The sequence below is a fragment of the Talpa occidentalis genome, unplaced genomic scaffold, assembly GCF_014898055.3.
Source record: "Talpa occidentalis isolate TD23 unplaced genomic scaffold, MPIMG_talOcc4v2.1 talOcc4.6, whole genome shotgun sequence".
Lineage (NCBI taxonomy): Eukaryota > Metazoa > Chordata > Mammalia > Eulipotyphla > Talpidae > Talpa > Talpa occidentalis.
This window is the reverse complement of record NW_023604972.1, coordinates 52,796,465-52,815,303: the sequence shown is the minus strand read 5'-3', so window position 1 is coordinate 52,815,303 and position 18,839 is coordinate 52,796,465. Positions and strand designations below refer to the sequence as shown.

Genomic DNA, 18,839 nt, shown 5'->3' with positions numbered 1-18,839 from the left:
GGACTTAGGAGAAACTAACTAATCCCAGCTTGTTAGCTTAAGGAGCAAATGGTAGGCCTGGAATGGAGTGCTTCATGGGTCTGTCACCCAAGCCTGAATACTTTTTCTTATACTGCTTTCTTGCAAGTAAGTATACAAATATCAACTGATAGATGTGACAAATATTTGGAAATTTCTAGGTAAGTTGGTTATTTTTATTCATAACTCAATCCACTTTCAATAGAAGTCTGCTGAAATTTATTCAAGGTAAATTGAAAGGAAAGTGAAACTCAAGTCTGTGGATTTAGATGTACAGGCCTCTTAGCTACATCACCTAGAGAGCAAAATACAATGAAACATGAACGATCTCCAGCTAACAGCCTGTCTTACATAAAATATTTAGTAACTATCCATTCATGTGACTGTTTTCCACATACAGAATATTTTCCCTTAAAGCTCATTAATTTTTCAGACCTTGGGATGTTTACAAAGAGGTTCCATGGAGCCCTTGCAAGTTACACCCATTGTTCAAATTAGGTAAGAAGTCAAGCATTCCAGGGAGTAAGCCTGCCCATGTTAGCAGAGAATGATCTCATTCTATTTCTGGAAGTGTGGGCTATTCCTACTAGGATGCCATAGGACATTTAGTGACATCAAATCACATAGTGGAATCATTAGTCCTTTTCTAATTTTCTTTCAGCGATCCTGGTTATATCAAATGGTAAGTACCAATGGGGAATGAGAGAAGTATTAACATGGTACTAGCACTTGCCACTCTTCATTTTCATGAAATAAACAGAGGGCATTCAGGTGGCATTAATAACAAGCGTTACTGTCATTGCATTTACTGAACTTTATTTATGGTTAGTGGAACTGATTTCAAATAAACAATGATGAAAAATTCCTTTTACAACAAACTTGATTAACAAAACAATGAATAAGTTTAAAGAAAACTGTCAGTAACATGAATGCAAGTGTTATACAGATAGGGCTAAACTCATGTTGGTACTTGTGAAGGCAGATATTTAAGAGTTTCACCAAGATAATGGTTACCAACTGATTAATACAGCGAACAACTTCATCAAAATAAACAAATGGGTTAACTTAGCTAGACAGCAGTTCAGGACTTTGGTGGCTGGTCTCTCTCTTCACTTCAGAGAATCATTTTGGGTGCTGAACATAGTATACCAGCTGCACATCAGGGCTGCTGTAGGCACTGGGAGTCTGTTTTTCCCTTTGCCAACTCTACCTATTCACATGCCCTCAAGCTACCACATGTTCACTACACTTTCCCCCAGTACTCCTAGGTCTTTATTCACATTATGATACAAGGACTCTCTAACTGTCCAGTTTGCTACTGAAATCTCCAGGGTCTCAATTTTCACATGAATCAGAGCATAAAGGCAAAGGGATGTGCTTTTCAGCCGGTTCTAAAATTTTAGGCTCATAACAAGAATGTTTAAAATAAAGCAAATAAATAAATAATAGTTCTATATATATTCAAGATACTAAAATTTTAAGCTCATTTCAGCAAATAGGGAAGCTTATATTTTACATATCAACTGCATACCCCATGAAAAATCTAACCTTTCATAGAAGCTTATGACCTGCATGGCTAGTCAGAATCAACATGTTGCTTCCAAGAAGGCTACAAGGTTGATTTTTCCTTGAGTAATTCCTTTACTCCACACTCCTGCAACCAATTATATAATCTGACAAGTATTTACCAAGTTATGTTTTGGAGACCATGTATAGAAGAATTAGCCAGGGATTTTTTTTTTTAAATGCAGATTCCTAGCATCATCCAACCCTTCAAATCAGAATGACAGCGAGTGAGGTCAGGACAACTGACTCTTGAGATAGTTTCATAGCTCATTCTTACACAAACTAACATTCAAGAATCTCTGCATTCTTGGATGCAGAACATCTGCAGTGTTCCCCACGTTCAAGGTCACTTTTTAAAATTATGACGTCATTGCTCAAAGCTATAGAGTTATCCAGAGGATTAAGTTAATTTATGTTTGGCTTTTCTGTCTCCTAAATTTTGGACTTTTAGCTTCTTTTTCAGGTTATCTCTGTAGATTTGTAGTTTGTTGATTGATTCTAATTTAGGTGGCAAAATGAAAAGCAAAGGAAAGAGAAGAGGAGGAAGGCAAAGGACAATAAACTGAGCATGCGGGAGGGCAGCTGGAGTGCCTCCATAGCAGTTGCTTTATGGTTTTTTGGGGTGCGATGTGGGAAATCGCTGGCTTCCTTTTGTCTTCTGTCCTTGCTTTTGAAAACTGTGTTGTTGGAAGAGAAAAGTTATTTTGTTGCCCACCAATTAATGTTATGAGGATCCCACCTACCCAGCTCTTCCAAAATGTATCTTCTTTAACAGCTGGTGCCATCTGGACAGCTTTGGAAACTAAATTATACTTGGTTCCTAATTTCATTTTACACATTGTATATTTCATTTTGTCCCTTGGAAATGGGGAAGTCTAATGTAAAATGTCTTATTTTAATTTGCATGCATTCCTGAATAGAAAAAAAAATGGGTAGGAACTATGATATCTGTTGTTTTTTATGGTTTTCAAATACTGATAAAATGCAAATCCTTTCAGGTCAATGAGAATATCTCTTCTCACAGAATCATTTTGGTCAAGGAGCTTGTGGGGATATGAGATCTAATTGCAGCAGCAATGAGTCATGCATGCATAAAAGTCTTAAACCTGAACCTTGGAACAGGAAAAATAACATTTGATGTAATTAAAGGAGAGCAGAAATTGCATAGTTTAATAAAAGCTGCAACACGCACTTGTGAGCCCCTCTAAATACAAATATGTCTTAAATTTTTTTCAACCTGCCTCTATTTTTCTCCCACTGAGCAAAATATTCCTTCCCATTCAAACGGAAAGATATTCAAAATACCTTTCAAACCCTAAATGGATCCAGAGCTTCAAAGTACAAGCAGCTTTATGAAACAGGTGCTGGTCAGCATATGACTGATACTAATGTGTGCAAAACCCTGGAAACAGCAAAAGAGGCAGGATGAAACCAACCCATGCTGATGTGATGAGTATAGGGCCTCGAGATCCCATGAAATCTACTCAATAAATTGTTCATGATTTAATGTTAGTGAGAAAAAACACGACGTAAAGTCTGTGATTCCAATACTTTGTGTATATAGATATTTTGATATGTCTCTATGTCTCAGTTTCCACATATTTACTTATTTATATGTTATACATAGCAAGAACTCTCTGGGTTGCTTAATTTTGAAATATTAATCTTTCCAAATATGTTCATCTATAGTCTGAATTATTTACAAAAATAACTTAAAATATAATTTTAATAATATTTAAATTAAAATTTAATATTTCATACTGTTATTATTCTTCAAAATATTACTTTAAAAATCAAATTTCAGGGCTTAATATGAGAGCTACAACAATATTAGGCTTTAATGTTAAAATTAGAGATTATCTTTGCAGAATTCCTGTGGGAATTCCTTTCCAGGCTTTAACAAATACAATGATGAAAACTAAATCCTGTGGACTCTTTAGTGAGATACAAACACTATTAGAATCAGTAGGGAAGATTATTTATTCATTTTTTCTATAATATACTTCATAGTGAAAAAATTTCTGTATTTTGCTTTTCATCCTAATAGCTATTTCAAACATTGTTATACATATTTTAACATGTATTTATTATTATTTTCATAGTGAAGATTGGTGAGATAACTGGAACCAGCAAATGTTCCCAGGAAGTTTGCCTTCACATCCTGAAAACTAGAATCTGAACTAAAAGTTGATCGTGTGATTTTCAGACTCAGCTAACTCACTAAAAAATGGATGGGGTGGTGGGGCCTCCCTGGTGGCCCAAGGGTTAAGACATAGCCTGTGAAGCTGTCAGCAGCCTCTGCAGCATGAATTCTAATGAGTTCAATCCCTGGCCAGCCAGGGAGCTACCCACATGGCACAGCAGACCTCACCTGACTCGTCCACTGCTCCCCTCAGCAGTATACTTGGGTCAATCTGCCTGTCCTGTTCTCCACTCTGTCTCTGGTGAATACTCTCACCACTCCCCCCACACCTCTGGCCTGTACCCCACTCTTGTATGCATAATAAATAAATCTTTAAAACAATTGATGGGGTGGTGCACTCAGACATGTTTCTTATGCTCCTCAGGAAAATATGGATTATTTATTCTCCTACCACTGTCATTTACAACTACAGGTTGCCACAGATATATTACTTCTTATTTCATTATTTGTGGATCTGGGAGTCCTCTTTTTTTTTTTTTCTTTAAACAGCAGAATCCAGTAATTTGTATAGGGGCCTCCCTATAACAGAGGCACTCCAATTTAATAATTTTTATATAAAAATGAGAGTATTGAGATTGCCACAGTACACTGTGAAAGGTCCATGCAGCAGGTCAGAATGCAAAAGCCTAACAGGAAGCCCACCTGGGGGGCAGGAATGCAGATACCTGCCTGGAGGATTCAGGCAGTGAGCCTCCCCCCTCCCTCTACGAGTCTCTTCTCAGACAAAGAACCTCTACCTGCCCTACAAACTTTTCCCGCCATACGAGCCCATCTACCCACCTGACCTCTCCTCATCCTATAAAACCCTGCTTCCCCCTGACAATGTGGGCGACTCCACTGACCCCCGCCTTGGGTCTGTGAGGTCCGCCCGGGGCGCAATAAACTTTCCCTCCCTTTGAGAAATTTAGCCTGGCTCTCCTTTTCTTTACTGCGCCGAACCTTTCACACTGTACTGCAATAAGAAACACATGATTTTTTTTTCATCCCAGACTCTGGGACAGAGCTCCTAAAACCTTTATTACCTTGATGAAGTTGATAAAAAAAACCTTCTTTTGCTATAATACCTGATTTTTATGCCCGGGTCCTGAACTTGTTCTGGAATGTTGAAGGTGAAATGAAAGTCTGTTGTTATTCATACCAAGCCTCTTCAAGCACACTGGAGTTTATGTTAATGAGGTGACTTTTGGAAAGGCTCAAAAAAGGGGGCTGGAGAGGTATTTGCCAGAGGAACCAAATAAGTAATTAGCAGATTGGATCTTTAAGCCTCACTGCTCAGCTCTGAAAAAAGGTGGGGGACTAGAGGCTGAGTTCAATGACCAATCACCAGGAAGAGCTTAATCATTCTGCCTATGTAGAGGTCACCATTAGACCCTAACTAAATTGGTTTGGAGTGCTTCTGATTTGAACATGTGGAGGTACAGGGAAGGAAGCTTCCTTCCCCCTATCTTTCCTATGTACCTCTTTCATCTGACTATTCCTGAGTTGGATCCTTTTATAAAATAAAAAAAAAAAATTAAAAAAAAAAACAACAGTAAGCAAAGTATCTTACTGAAGTCTATGAGCTGTTCTAGCAAATTACTGAATTTGATCAAATTTTAATTTATAGCTGGTTGATCAGAAGCACAAGAGTCAGCCCAAGTCTTATGATTGGCATTTGAATTGGGGGAGGGGAGAATGGAAGACATAGTCTTTTGGAACTGAATCCTTAACCTGAAGGGGTCTGCATTGACTCCAGGCAGTGAATGTCAGAATAAAATTAAATTGCAGAACACCCAGTGTCTGCCAAGAACTGGAGAAATGCTTGGTGTGGAAAAACCCATACAGTTGGTGTCTGAAGCATTTTGTGGGTAGAGTAATGGAAAAGAACAGTTTTCCTTTACAGAGTGACCATTTTTTAAAATTTAAATAAAACCATTTCATTTACTTGCTAAAATTTTCAGCAGTTTTCCATTTCACTTAGAATAAAAACTGTATTTCTTATAATGCACTGGGTTACCAAGAATTAATCTCTGTCACCTCATCTCCAAGAATTTTACTCATCACTCATTGTATTCTAGTCACATTGATGAGCTTTATTTTTTTCAATGAGCCTGTCTCAAAGCCTTTGTACTTACTATTTTAACTGCAATGTGGCTCCACTAAGAAGCAGCTTAGTTATGGCAAGATAGTCTTGTCATTCAACTAAGACCCAAATGTTATATCTTCCTGAAGGCAATGTATGTCTCCACCACTTCACTCACTAACATATTAGCATATCCCTTTTATCACCCTTTGGGCTGACTGTTTATTGTTTACCCATCTCAGTAATGCAAACTTCAGTCTTTTTCACATAAAACAGTGTGTAAGACATACTAAAAATTGCAAAATTATGTGCAGGATCAATAAATGAGACAGACTGTCTACAAAAGTGACTGTCAATAATTTTTCCCATCCTTATACAACCACGCCACTCCTACTCTCAAAACAGTAGAGTTGTTTTCAATTCTTTTTTCACCTGATCTGGCTGTATACTTTGCATTTGACCAATAATATTCAGTGGATGTGATGCGGGAATTCTGGACTTAGCCCTATTTTAATAGACTGGTAACTTCACTTTTATTGTCTGTGAGTCCTACAACACTGTGTAAAACATCCTAACAATCCACTAAAAGAAGAAGGCTTGGAAGATATTGGACTGCAAAGACAAGGAGAGACTCAACCAGCCACTGACTATTTCAGCCCGTGGAGCACAGGTGCCAGACTTTGAATACAGTTTCCTTGGATATTACTGCTGCACTGGATTGTAACATTCAGCACCTTGTAGAACAGAGACAAGGTGTCTTTGCCAAACAAATGAAGAATTAGAAAAAGTTGTGGTTGTTTCAAAGCCATAAAGTTTTGAGTAGTTCGCTATGTGAAAATAATACCGGAAACAGTTATTAATGGTACCAGAAATTGGATGCTGCTACAACAAAAACCTAAAATATATGGTATTGACTTTGGAACCAGGCAGAGTCTAGAGACTCAGTGAGGAGACAGTGAGGAAGAATTATAAGGGCAGTGAGAAAATTTCCATTAGAGACTAGGAAAGGTAAGTGCTTATTAAGCAGTAATGATAAAATTAGCAACGCTAATTGCAGCAACTTGGATCATAAAAATGTTATTGATAAAACTAAAGAAGAAACTATTCAAGGAAGAATTTAGAGGAACTTTAGTAGCTCCAGGTACAGTGTCTCCGGCTAGTAAAGGCTACACAAAAGTAAAACAGTGCCATAGAGCAAAGATCAAATAAAGATGTAGCCAGTAAGGGCCTCCTCTGGTGGTGCAGGCGGTTGAGCACCATGCTGTGAAGCTGTCCGCAGCCTTGCAGGCCGGTTTGATCCCGGCCAGCCAGCGAGGGTCCCACATGGTGCGGCAGACCTCTCCTATTTCGCCTGCTGCTCTCCTCAGCAGTCTATTTCATCAGTCTGCCTGTTCTGCTCCCCGCTCTATCTCTGGTGAATCCTCTCACCCTCCCGCACATCTGGCCTGTACCCCGGTTCTTGTATGTATAAATAAATAAATAAATAAATAAATAAATAAATAAATAAATAAATAAATAAATCTTTTAAAAAAAAAAAGGATGTAGCCAGTAATATATAATCTAAAGACCAGTGACCACAGCACTTTTCTCTAACAATCTTTTAAGGCTTAGGGTGGCATGCCATAGATTGTTTTAGCAATACAAAAGTACACAGAAGAATCATAAAATTCTTCACAGCAACCTGATTTCAAAGATTCAATATGGAAGAGTTTAACATGAAGAGATCCATGGATGTCACTTTGTCTTAGAAGAGGATTCCAATTTGTAATTGAAAAAGTTTTCAAAGAAATTATGGCAAGTTGGGTTATATAGGGCAGTGACAGTTAAAATGAAAAGTGGCTTTGGGCCTCCAACTTTCTATGGCGTGGAAGCAGGCAGAAAAGCTAATCAAGTAGAAATGAGTCCTTTCATAGGGAAGAGGGAAGACATCTCAAACAGCAAATCCAAGGGCAGGGGCCAGACTAAATAGTGGAGGAGAACCAATGGCAAGAGGACCAAACCCTACCAAGGGGCATTTCTCTCTCCAGGGCAGAGGCCCTGGCATGTGTCCAGCAGGACTTCAGGAGAATCTGACCTCTTCCTTCACAGAGTATCAGGTACCAGACCTGCCATAAGAAATGAGAAATCTAGCCTATTTTAAACAACTGTTTTTCAGGTATTATACAACATAGGATGCAAAAATGTGACCCTTGAGAGAACAGAATTAACTGAGTTAAGTCCTATATTGCCCCAGGCCTGAACAAGGAGGCATTTAGGGACCCTGGGTCAGGGGCAGGGACCAAAATAGAAAAGAGCAGTCTCACCGAGCTAAGGAGATGGAAGTTGGGGAAGGTGAAGTAATTGATTTATGATGAAGACTACTTGAGAAAGGGAGCTGTGAAAATAATCACATTTAGAAATCTAGGACCTTCCTGGTAGTGCAAGGGGTTAAGCACAGCACTATGAAGATATCCACAGCCACTGCAGCATAGTTTGATTCCTGATCTACCAGGGAGCTACCCACATGGCACAGCAGACCTCTTCTGGCTCACCCACTGCTCCCCTCAGCAGTGTATTTCCATTGATCTGCCTGTTCTGTTCCTCACTCTGTCTCTGGTGAATCCTCTCACCTCCCACACCTCTGGCCTGTACCCCAGTTCTTGTATGCATAAATAAATAAACCTTTAAAAAATAGAAATCTATGTATCAGGTCTTTTTGAATCTTCCTCCAAATTCCAAGATGAGCAGGGGGAGGTTAAAACTTCACAGGGTTAAACAAAGAACAACTGCCAGGGATAAAAGAACCAAAAAACAGAAAAATAGAAATTAATGACTCTAAAACTGATTCTTTTAAAAGTTTAATAAAATAAACATCATGCTACACAGATTGATTAAGAAAAAAAGATGTCAGGGCCTCCCCGGTGGCACAGCGGTTGAGCGCTGGGTTGCGAAGCTGCCCACAGCCTCTGCAGCGCCGGTTCGATCCCCGGCTGCTCCCCGGCCACCAGAGGAGGGTCCCACATGGCACGCAGACCTTTCCTGCTGCCCGCTGCTCCCCTCAGCAGTGTACTTCGGTCCTTCTGCCTGCTCTGCTCCCCGCTCTGGCTCTGGTGAATTCTCTCACCCTCTCGCGCCTCTGACTGTACCCAGTGCATGTATAAATAAATAAATAAATAAATGGATGAATAAATAAAAAAAAAAATCTTTAAAAGAAAAAAAGATGTCACAAGTGCTAACTTCAGAAGTAAAAGAAGACATCATTACAGTGCCTGCATGTCACAAAAGATAAGACAGAAGACCAAAACCAGCACACAAAGAATCATAAAAAAAATCTAAAATCTTTTCCACAAAGATAACTTCAAGACTGCATCATGTCACTGGTAAATTTACCAAGGATTTATGGAGAAAATAGTGCACAGGATACATGCTTTTTCAGAAAATAGAGGTAGAAGGGGTATTTTCCAGTTTTGAGGAAACACTTTCTAATTTTAAGGCCAGAATTTCTGTGAACAAAACTAGATGAAAACATTACAAGAAAAGAAATCTATAAGTTGACAGACTAGATGAATATAGGTCTAAAATTTCTCAAGAACTTATTTGCTAGTCAGATACAAAAAAATATAAAAAGGGTAATGCATCACAACCAAATGTGGTTTATCTTAGGAATTTAAACTTGGTTTTAACATTTGAAAAGCAATCAATGCAATTCACCATGATAATATAATAAAAGGGAAGCATTAGATAATTAATGCTGTAAGTGCAGGAAATAGATTTGATAAAATTCAATTCTCATTTATTATTAAAAGGTATAAAAGGACATTCATGAACCTGATAAAGGACATTTACAAAGAAGCTATAGTCACTATAATACCTAACAGCAAAAGACTGAAATCTTCCTCTAATGTCCTTTCACTATTATTGTAGAAGAATTCTTAGTGCAAAAAAAACAAGAAAAAAGAACACAAGGTGAACATGTTGAAAGGAAGAAAAAACTTTCATTATGTACATTCAAGGTGATGTATACAGAAAATCCTAAGAGATCTATAGAAAGCCCACTAGTTCTAATAAATGAATTTGTCAAATTTGTAAGACAAGAGATCTATGTATAAAAGATCAATTATATTTGTATAATCTATAAGTGAGCAACTAGAAAATTATATATAAAATAATTATACTTATAGGGACATCTATAATCTTTAAATACTTAAGAATAAATTTAACAAAATGATCAGGCGCTTACATTAAAAATTACCAAGCATTGCTTAAACTACAAAATGTCTTGATTAAAGTGGAGAGATGAGTCATATTCACGGATCAGAAGATTCCATATTTTTAAGATGTTCATTTCTCCTAATTGATTACCGATTGAATGAAATTTCTATCAAAATCCTAACAGGATTTGTTTGGAAATGTAAATGACCTAGAATAGCCAAAACACTCTCAAAAAAGGAATTTACTCCATCTGATCTCTAGATTTTAAATCTACAGGGATTTCCCCCCAAAATAACCTTCTACAAATCCTTTCTTCACAGTATATATTTGTGCTCTTTTCATCAAGTGATGGAATTTATTTCCTTTACCTGAATATCCATGCAACATTTCTTGTGATTTGCTTTGACCAATAGCATGTTCCAGAACTGACACTATGTCATCTGGGCTTAGCCTGGTGAGGATAACAAGCCACCAGTTTCATTCTGTTGGAACTCTGAGCTATTACATCAGTATGTCTGAATAATATGATAGAGTTATAAACTGAGAAAAAGCTCTATTAGATGTGAGATGAGAAAGAGGTGGGGGGAGGTGGTGAGGGGGAACTGGGAAGATTGTAATAATCCCTCTAGGACAATGCTTTAAAATTATGAGTGAAGTCATTTGGGGACCTTAAGACTCATCAATCTGTATCAATCCACATCATGTGGAAGAGAAATGAGCAGGCATATGCTGACCCAGTTCTTTCCAAACTGCAGAATTGTAAGCAAATGAGTGGTTGCTATTGCTTAAGCCACACAGTTGGAGGGGAGGTTTGTTATAAAAGAGTAGAAACCTGTAACAATGAATGAGGAAATGATGTTCTCCCTTTTTCTCAAAGATACCATATTGTGCCTGGCATTGAAATGCTCTACAAGTCTCTTTTATAGGTTTTCAACTTAACAGGTAGCTTCTGTAATTTGCTGCAGAAATGAAAAAGTAAAGGAAATTTTATGCACATGGAATCTATAGGTCTTTCTAATTAAACCTGATTATAAAATGAGTGAATACATATGGAAATTATATATAAAGCAGGGAAGAGTATCATTCATCCCACAAAATCAATGTTTTTCCTTGTTATAATTATTTTGTTTGTTTATGCATTGACACATTGTATTTAAAAATACATTTTTATCATTGGGATCACATTTTGTATGAAGATTGCACAATATTCAGTTGTCCATCCATAGGTCTCAAGATCCTAATATGGCGTTAACTGCTTACAGGGTACATCTCTTCTTACAGGTACATAATATATAAGATAGCCCCCATTTTCCCATATTAGCAAAAGTTTGAGAACCAATTCATAGATTCCTATAACAAAATAATTTATAATAAATATGCTTTGCTATAATGACATCTATATATATTTAGGCCATATATAAATATGAAAAAAAGGCCACTGAAACTCATCAATATCATATGAAATTCATTGTAAAGGATGCTGTTTATGTCACTGTGTAATATTTTAATGTGAGGACCCATTGACAAATTTCCTGATTTTTTAAAAAGTTCTAAATTTTTAGAAATTATCAAATAAATTTTTTCCAACTTAAAATATCACATTTTCCCCTTAGGTAAGCCATTATTTTATAGCTTGTGTAACTACTGATCTGGGTTTTTCTCTCAAAGTAAAAATGAAGATATATGGCTCTCCTGCTAAAGTATACACAAACACACACACACACACACACACACAGAGTCTGGAAATTTGTTCTCTGATCTCATTTTGAATTTGCTTCTTAACCTCCATACTAATTTTTTTCTCTTATAGATAATTTGTAAAACTTTATAAAACTGCAATACTTTCTGTAAAAAAGTTGAATTTTAATGACTTAATTGTTATTGTCTTATTTTTCATTTATTATTTATTTCCATCTATAGTTGTCTAGCATATTAAAAACAGAGTTTTTAATAACTATAATTTTTGTTTATAAGGCATTACCATACTTCACTGTTGAAGATAGACTGTTGATTTTTTACTATTATAAAGATTCTAATAATCAACATTGAACTTAAATTTTTTCTGCAAATTTGATTTTTTTTCTAGAACTGGAATTTCCTGCTTAAAAGGTTTTGAAACATATTACTCAATTTCTTCAGAAAGACTATAATAATTTTGAACTTTTACCCTCACATTGTCTACCTCAACACACTTTGCCAGTACTGAGTATATAATACAATAATAATAGAACTTTGTTAATGTGACCAGTTAAAGGGTTTCAATGTAAATTTCAAGGATTGTTAGTCAAAGTCCATATTTTCAATGATACTTGCTTTGCCCCATGTCAGACATTCAGTAGTCGACATGTATATAATTGTAGACAAATGTCTTCTTGTCTCTCTGTTTTTTTTAAAGATTTATTTTATTTATTTATGCATACAGGAACTGGGGTGTAGGGTAGAAGTGCGGAGGGTGAGAGGATTTCCCAGAGACAGAGTGCAGAACAAAACAGGCAGATCTCCTGAAATACACAGGCGAGAGAGGAGAGGTCTGCTGCGCCATGTGGGTCAGCTCCCTGGCCAGGTATCAAACTCATGCTGCAGTGGCTGGTGATAGCTTGACAGCACTCAGACTTAACCCCTTGTGCCACCAGGGAGACCTCTATCTGTTCTTTATATCTCTTTATAGCCATGCTAATTCTACACTTTCAAAGAGAAATAATACGTGGTAGGTAATTTTCAATTTTCCAGTACCAAGTTTATTCTTGTCCACAAGTCCAATACTGGGAATATCTCCTGAGGCTATATGCCAAAATTTAAAAATATTTACAGGAATGTATGGGTATACGTGACACCATTATTTATAATGATGGAACAAGTCCAACAATATTAAAAGTGTTTAAACAGTGTACCTGTAGGATGAAATTTTAGATGTTATAAATTATGCTTACAGAGGTTGCCAATGATAAAATGTTAGGTTAAATATATTGAAATAAAAAGGTATTTTCAACAGTTGATACTGAAAAATCTTGTATACAATGTTTAATTACATTAAGATAAAATTTATTTTCTCTACTAAATGAAAGAAATGAAGAGAAAGAGGTAATTCATAAAATATTGTTACTGTTAAACTCTTAGCTAGCATTGGAACTATCTTTAATTATTATTGTAAAATTAGTTATTTTAATTACATTGCCAATAACCCAAGCTGTGCATATAAATACTTGCAATATCCCTTAGCTGAAAGAATTAAAAATGTATCACAGAATACGTCTATTCTAAACATTCACGTTTCCAGTATAAAACTTGAATAGAATTTTAATTTAGTATCAAAAAAAGAAGAGATAATAATGTTTTAAGGGCAAGAATTTATGGAAGAGAAGGAAATGTAAAACATCAAATACATTCCCTGGTGATTTAATAAAAGCATCTTCCCCTGTGAGACAATATAATCAATCCTGTAAACAGTAGCATGATCAGTGAGGGAGTGTCACCTCAGGCCATGGTGACATTTCAATTTGAAATTCTCAGAGAGGACAGTAAAATCTTGAACTCTACCTGTCAAATGATGGCTTCTCCCCACAGTCAAAAGCATCCTGGAGCTCCTTAACAAGATTAGCCTGGCCTGGAAGTCGAAAGAGACCCTCTTCTTTCAGCCCCCTCTGTCGGATGAAGTCTACACACTGTTCCACCAACATTGGAGCCAGGCGGTTCCCATATCTCTTCTCATAACGGACAGTGTCTTCGAGTTTCTGTCCAAAAATGCCTGGAGAAATAGAGGTGCAAAATTCAATTTGAGAAACTTACGTCTTTTCACTTGGTTGTTTTCCTTTAAAATACAAATACTAGATGGTGTCACTGATACATGGCAAACAGAGAAGCTAAGCAAAGGAACAGGTAAAGTGAAATATAAAAACTAACCCTGGAAAACTGATTACAGAACTGAGGAATCCAGAGTGGGAGGAGCAAGGTGAGGAGGGAGCACAGTGGACTAAGGTGGTGAATGGTGGGTACTTTGGTGGTGGGAGAACTATGGCAACGACACTTGAAGGGTGTGTGTGTGTGTGTGTGTAGGGAGGTGTCCTATACTCCCAAAATGCAAGCAAAGGTATAAACCAAGATCAAATCAATAAAATGAATGAATGAATGAGTAAATAAATAATAAAACTCAATGTGAAGGAAAAACAAAGATTGGAATGGTAATGAACATTTAACATTTGGTAGCTCACATTATTACTGAATCACATTCATTATCTATAATCCTACAAATAAAAAATCTTTACCTTATACTGCCCCTTTGCCCTTGCATTGCACATTTTGTCCCAAGCCAAAATAGCAATGCATAATTGGAGATCTCTACTTTGAAACAATAAACACTGTAATAAATATAATTTTAGTATTTTTTTCTTTTGGATAAGAATTGGATTCATAAATTTAAAAGCACAAATATCCTGCAGATAGTATAAAATTCTATTTTTGTAACAAATTTAACTTGATGTCTAACTTTCATTTAGTTTAAATGTCTTTCATTTCTCTCTTCACCTGTTTTCAATCAAGTGATGAGACCATGGACCATATCAAGATGATAACTAGGGGGCCTCCCCTCCCCTGGTGGCGCAGCAGTTGAGCGCTGGGTTGCGAAGCTGCCCGCAGCCTCTGCAGCGTAGGTTCAATCCCCGGCTACTCCCCGGCCACCGGAGGAGGGTCCCACATGGTGTGCAGACCTCTCCTGCAGCCCGCTGCTCCCCTCAGCAGTGTACTTCGGCCTGCTCTGCTCCCTGCTCTGGCTCTGGTGAATTCTCTCACCCTCCCGCGCCTCTGACTGTACCCAGTGCTTGTATAAATAAATAAATAAATAAATATTAAAAAAAAAAAAAGATAACTAGGAAGGGAAATTCAGAATTTTCATTCATACATTTCAGATAATGATTTCTTTTAAAACTTTAATTTATTTGCTTTAAATAAATAATTTATATTCATTTCTTTGAAAGGGAAATATTTGGGGCTTCCTTGGTGGCGCAGGGGTTAAAGACAGCGTTATCAAGTTATTGGCAGCTACCGCAGCATGAGTTCGATCCCTGGCCAGCCAGGGAGCAACCCACATGGAGCAGCAGAACCTCTCCTGCCTTGCCCGCTGCCTTCCTTAGCAGTGTATTTCAGTAGATCTGCCTGTTCTGTTCCCCACTCTGTCTCTGGTGAAGCCTCTCACCCCCCAAATCTCTGGCCTGTACCCCAGTTCTTGTATGCCCAAATAATAAATTTTTTTAAAAAAGGAAAATATTTGAAGTATGAAGCAGTGCATACCAAATGAGAAGAGACTGGATCGTGGTGGTTTTCTGTGAGGCATGTTTTATTATAGATTGTCTAGATTTGTCACTATATAGTGGCAATAAAAATCCAATTTTGATCAGCTTTCTTATAGATTTAAAAATACTACAGACAATGGGTTTCTTGGTACAAGTATTTGGGACTGGACAACCCCACAATTCACCATTGGCATCCCATTGTTTAAGAAGCTATGACTCTAAAATATATTTATATTAAGCAGTAGTTTGGCAAAAGTGATCCGAAGAGGGAGAAAAGGCCAAGGCAAACATAATTCCAATACTCGCAGGTGGGATGAGTACCACCAAATAGTTTTAATGGTTTAATGAGTTTCATAAATGTGGAAGAAAAATAAATGTTGCATGTTCAAATTATGTCACAATCTAGAAGTTTGGGAAATTTTTTCAAAACCATTTGGTTTAGATTTTGACCGTAAGAACAGATAATTTACCTCAATATCTATAGATTATTTATGGGTTCAGTAATGTGAAATCTACATATTAAAAAAACAGACAAACAAAAAACACTTGCTACCAAAGACAACACTCCTAGCTCAGTTAGAAATAATAACACACACACACACACACACACACACACACACACACTCACCGACTGTTCTACACTTGGTATCAAATCTAGCACTAATGGATAAAAGGCTGAATGACCTAATATTAAAGCAGAATTAGAAAATGGCACTCACTACAGGCAGTGACAATTTTAAGCTGATGACAGATTTATTTAGCTTAGTTTGTAGACTTTGGAATAAGCAGTTCGTCAATAATAGTGGGTGAGACATTGTTCACTAACTTATCAAATAGTCACACCCTGTTTTCTCTTGTCATCTCCACTTTAGAGGCAGGAGAATGTAATACTTCTACTTCTCAAGAAGTCTTCTGGAGACTTTACAAATACATATTTTTCCTGATGAAAGAGAAAAGCTCAGCTGGAATTGCTGATCTTGAACTTGGACTTGCATCTGTCAATGTAAGAGTCATCTTTGGCCATCAGGCAACAGAATGAGCAAAAGACTGAAACATTCACAGAGAAAATGGGGCTAAAATCATTAGTTCACTGACCTGAGCCAACGATGCATCCATGTAGATTTCTTTTTAATGTGAGAAAATTAATTTCCCGTTTGCTTATGCCACCACTTCGCTAGGTTTTCTGTTATTTTCAGCAACACAGACTTCTAAATCACTCAGTAGTTATAATGATTTTGAAGATATTCTAGTATTTTGATATCAAAGAATGCAATAGTTTGATTATGAATGAAGAATTTGAAAATATTAGCTTTTTGTTTTCCCATGGAGTTTTTTTTTTTTTTTTTTAACCAACAAACTCAATGCTTATTTGCCTGGGATATCTGGATTATAACCTATCAAAATTAAGCTTCTCAAAGGCACTTATAGATCATTTAAAATATGCTGACTTTGGGATAAATCTTATTTATTAATGATTCTCCATGTTATTTTTCAAGGAGAAAATCTACTAAAAATATTCCAGTCATATCTCCATGTATTCTATCAATGACAACCAAACTTTCAAGATTTGGTTTTATGCAGTAATAAAAACAGTCAAATATTCTTTTCTTAAACTTTTAGGATTTCTTTTTTGCCAATACATCAGGGAAGAGATACAGGCACAGGTAAATTTTCCTTTAGATGGGATTCTCTGGTTTCTTCTTCTTCTTTTTTTTTTTTTCTTACAAAAAGGCTTGCTTTAAAGTAAGAATTTGCTTGAGGCATAGTATAGCAAGAAATGAAAAATCCCAATATTTTGGCATTTTTCAATTTAGTAAGTAATTATGTACCAAGTCCTTGACATATATTTTTAAATTTTTATAATAAATGTATAAGGTAGCTATTTTATATGAGCAGGAATTGGGACTCAGGTAGATTAAATGACTCACCAAAGTTAGCCAAACAAAACCAAGTAACAATGTCAGCCACATCCAGATTTACTCAGCTTTCAAACCTTTGCTCATTCCAGTCTCTTCCTCTATTTAATCATAATTATCATGTGTCCTCATTTTCTAGTAATGTAAAATATTAGTTAATTCTAAAAATGAGTAAAGTCTCATTATTTCCATACTCTAAAAACTGATAATAGCTAAAATGTAATTACGTGTGTCAGACCCATGGATATAAGCAACTTACTTGCCTTGCTCTCTCAAAACTCATAGCACTCTCTATGAGATAGATACCACCCTTACTCCCATTTTATGGAAGAGGAGACATAAGCACAGAAAGGTAAAGTAACTTGCTGAATGTCACACAGCTAATAAATGGTAGAACCAGGATTTGTTCAAGGCTATTAGATTTCAGAGCCACTCTGCATTTATTACACAAAACTGAATAGCTTGCATAATGGTTGGAAACTGAGCTATGAAGGAGGAAAGCAGCTGCTTTCTGACCTCAATTCCTTCCCTCACACTAGAAGAGGTGTGTTTTGCTCACCAAATAAAAATTTGGGGAAGGTCAGAAAGAAAAGAAAGTAAAAACTCAAAAGTTAATCACCATCTTGCCCAAGCAAAAGATTTTCTTTATGTAAAGATACCTATTTAGCAATGTAATATATAATAGATTAAAAACAGAAAATATGTACATATATTTAGAAATTTCTGTGGAAAAATAAATAACAATTTTCTGTCCTAGATTTGGTCTTGTAAAAAATTAAGAATTAATTAAAAGAGATTCATATTTCTCATTGTTTGGCCTTGGACATAGAATGTCCCCATTGTCTCTGATTTGAATGGGTAGGTGTGAATTAATTCCCTGTATAACAATGATTTTTATGCAGAAAGTTATGGGGTGAAAATATCTTTAAAAAACTTCTTTATTTATTTCTTCTTTTTGAAGGAGCAGTGTAGCTTCAAATGCTAAAGTTAACAAAAACCACATAGGTCATGGGCCTCCCTTGGTGGCGCAGCGGTTGAGAGCTGGGCTGTGGGGCTGCCCACAGCCTCTGCAGCGCTGGTTCATTCCCTGGCCGCCAGCGAGGGTCCCACAAAAAAACAAAAAAACAAAAAAAACAAACAAAAAAACCACATAGGTCATGAGCTTTTCCAACTAGCAAGGTGGGGAAAAGGATACATTGATTAATAGATTATTAACAAGAATATTCCCTGTGGCATGAATCACACAAACAGTCCTAGCTATATCCATTTAAATTCCCAGGGAGGTTTCAGACTCCCTGACAAATGCCATACCCACAATTTCTGGGTGATCATGGTATATCATGTATACATCCCTTGAATGTACACTGATGATGTCATAAAGCATCACCCAAGATATGAGTTTTCATTGGACTGAGAAAGTAAATCACACAAGTGAATTTATTATATCTGTAGGATGCTATTCCAACTGGAAAGAAGGAGAGGGATTGGAAGAGGGGCGTAGAGAATAAAAAGAGCGAGAGATTGATTTAAACCTAAATGTCTCATTTATTCATATACCCTATAGCTAGAGGCAGCCTGTGAAATTAGTGAGTATGATT

The 18,839-nt window shown here is 36.6% G+C and overlaps 1 protein-coding gene across 6 annotated transcripts in view; it reads right to left on the bottom strand.

The window, feature by feature from the left end:
- ARHGAP24 (Rho GTPase activating protein 24) overlaps window positions 1–18,839 on the bottom strand; it is a 775,334-nt gene that overhangs the window by 40,945 nt on the left and 715,550 nt on the right. For all 6 annotated transcript variants that reach the window (XM_054688429.1, XM_054688428.1, XM_054688430.1 and 3 more), the window contains one exon: window positions 13,578–13,785. In XM_054688429.1, the coding sequence (XP_054544404.1) occupies window positions 13,578–13,785 (208 nt within the window). The remainder of the gene's footprint in view (window positions 1–13,577; window positions 13,786–18,839) is intronic.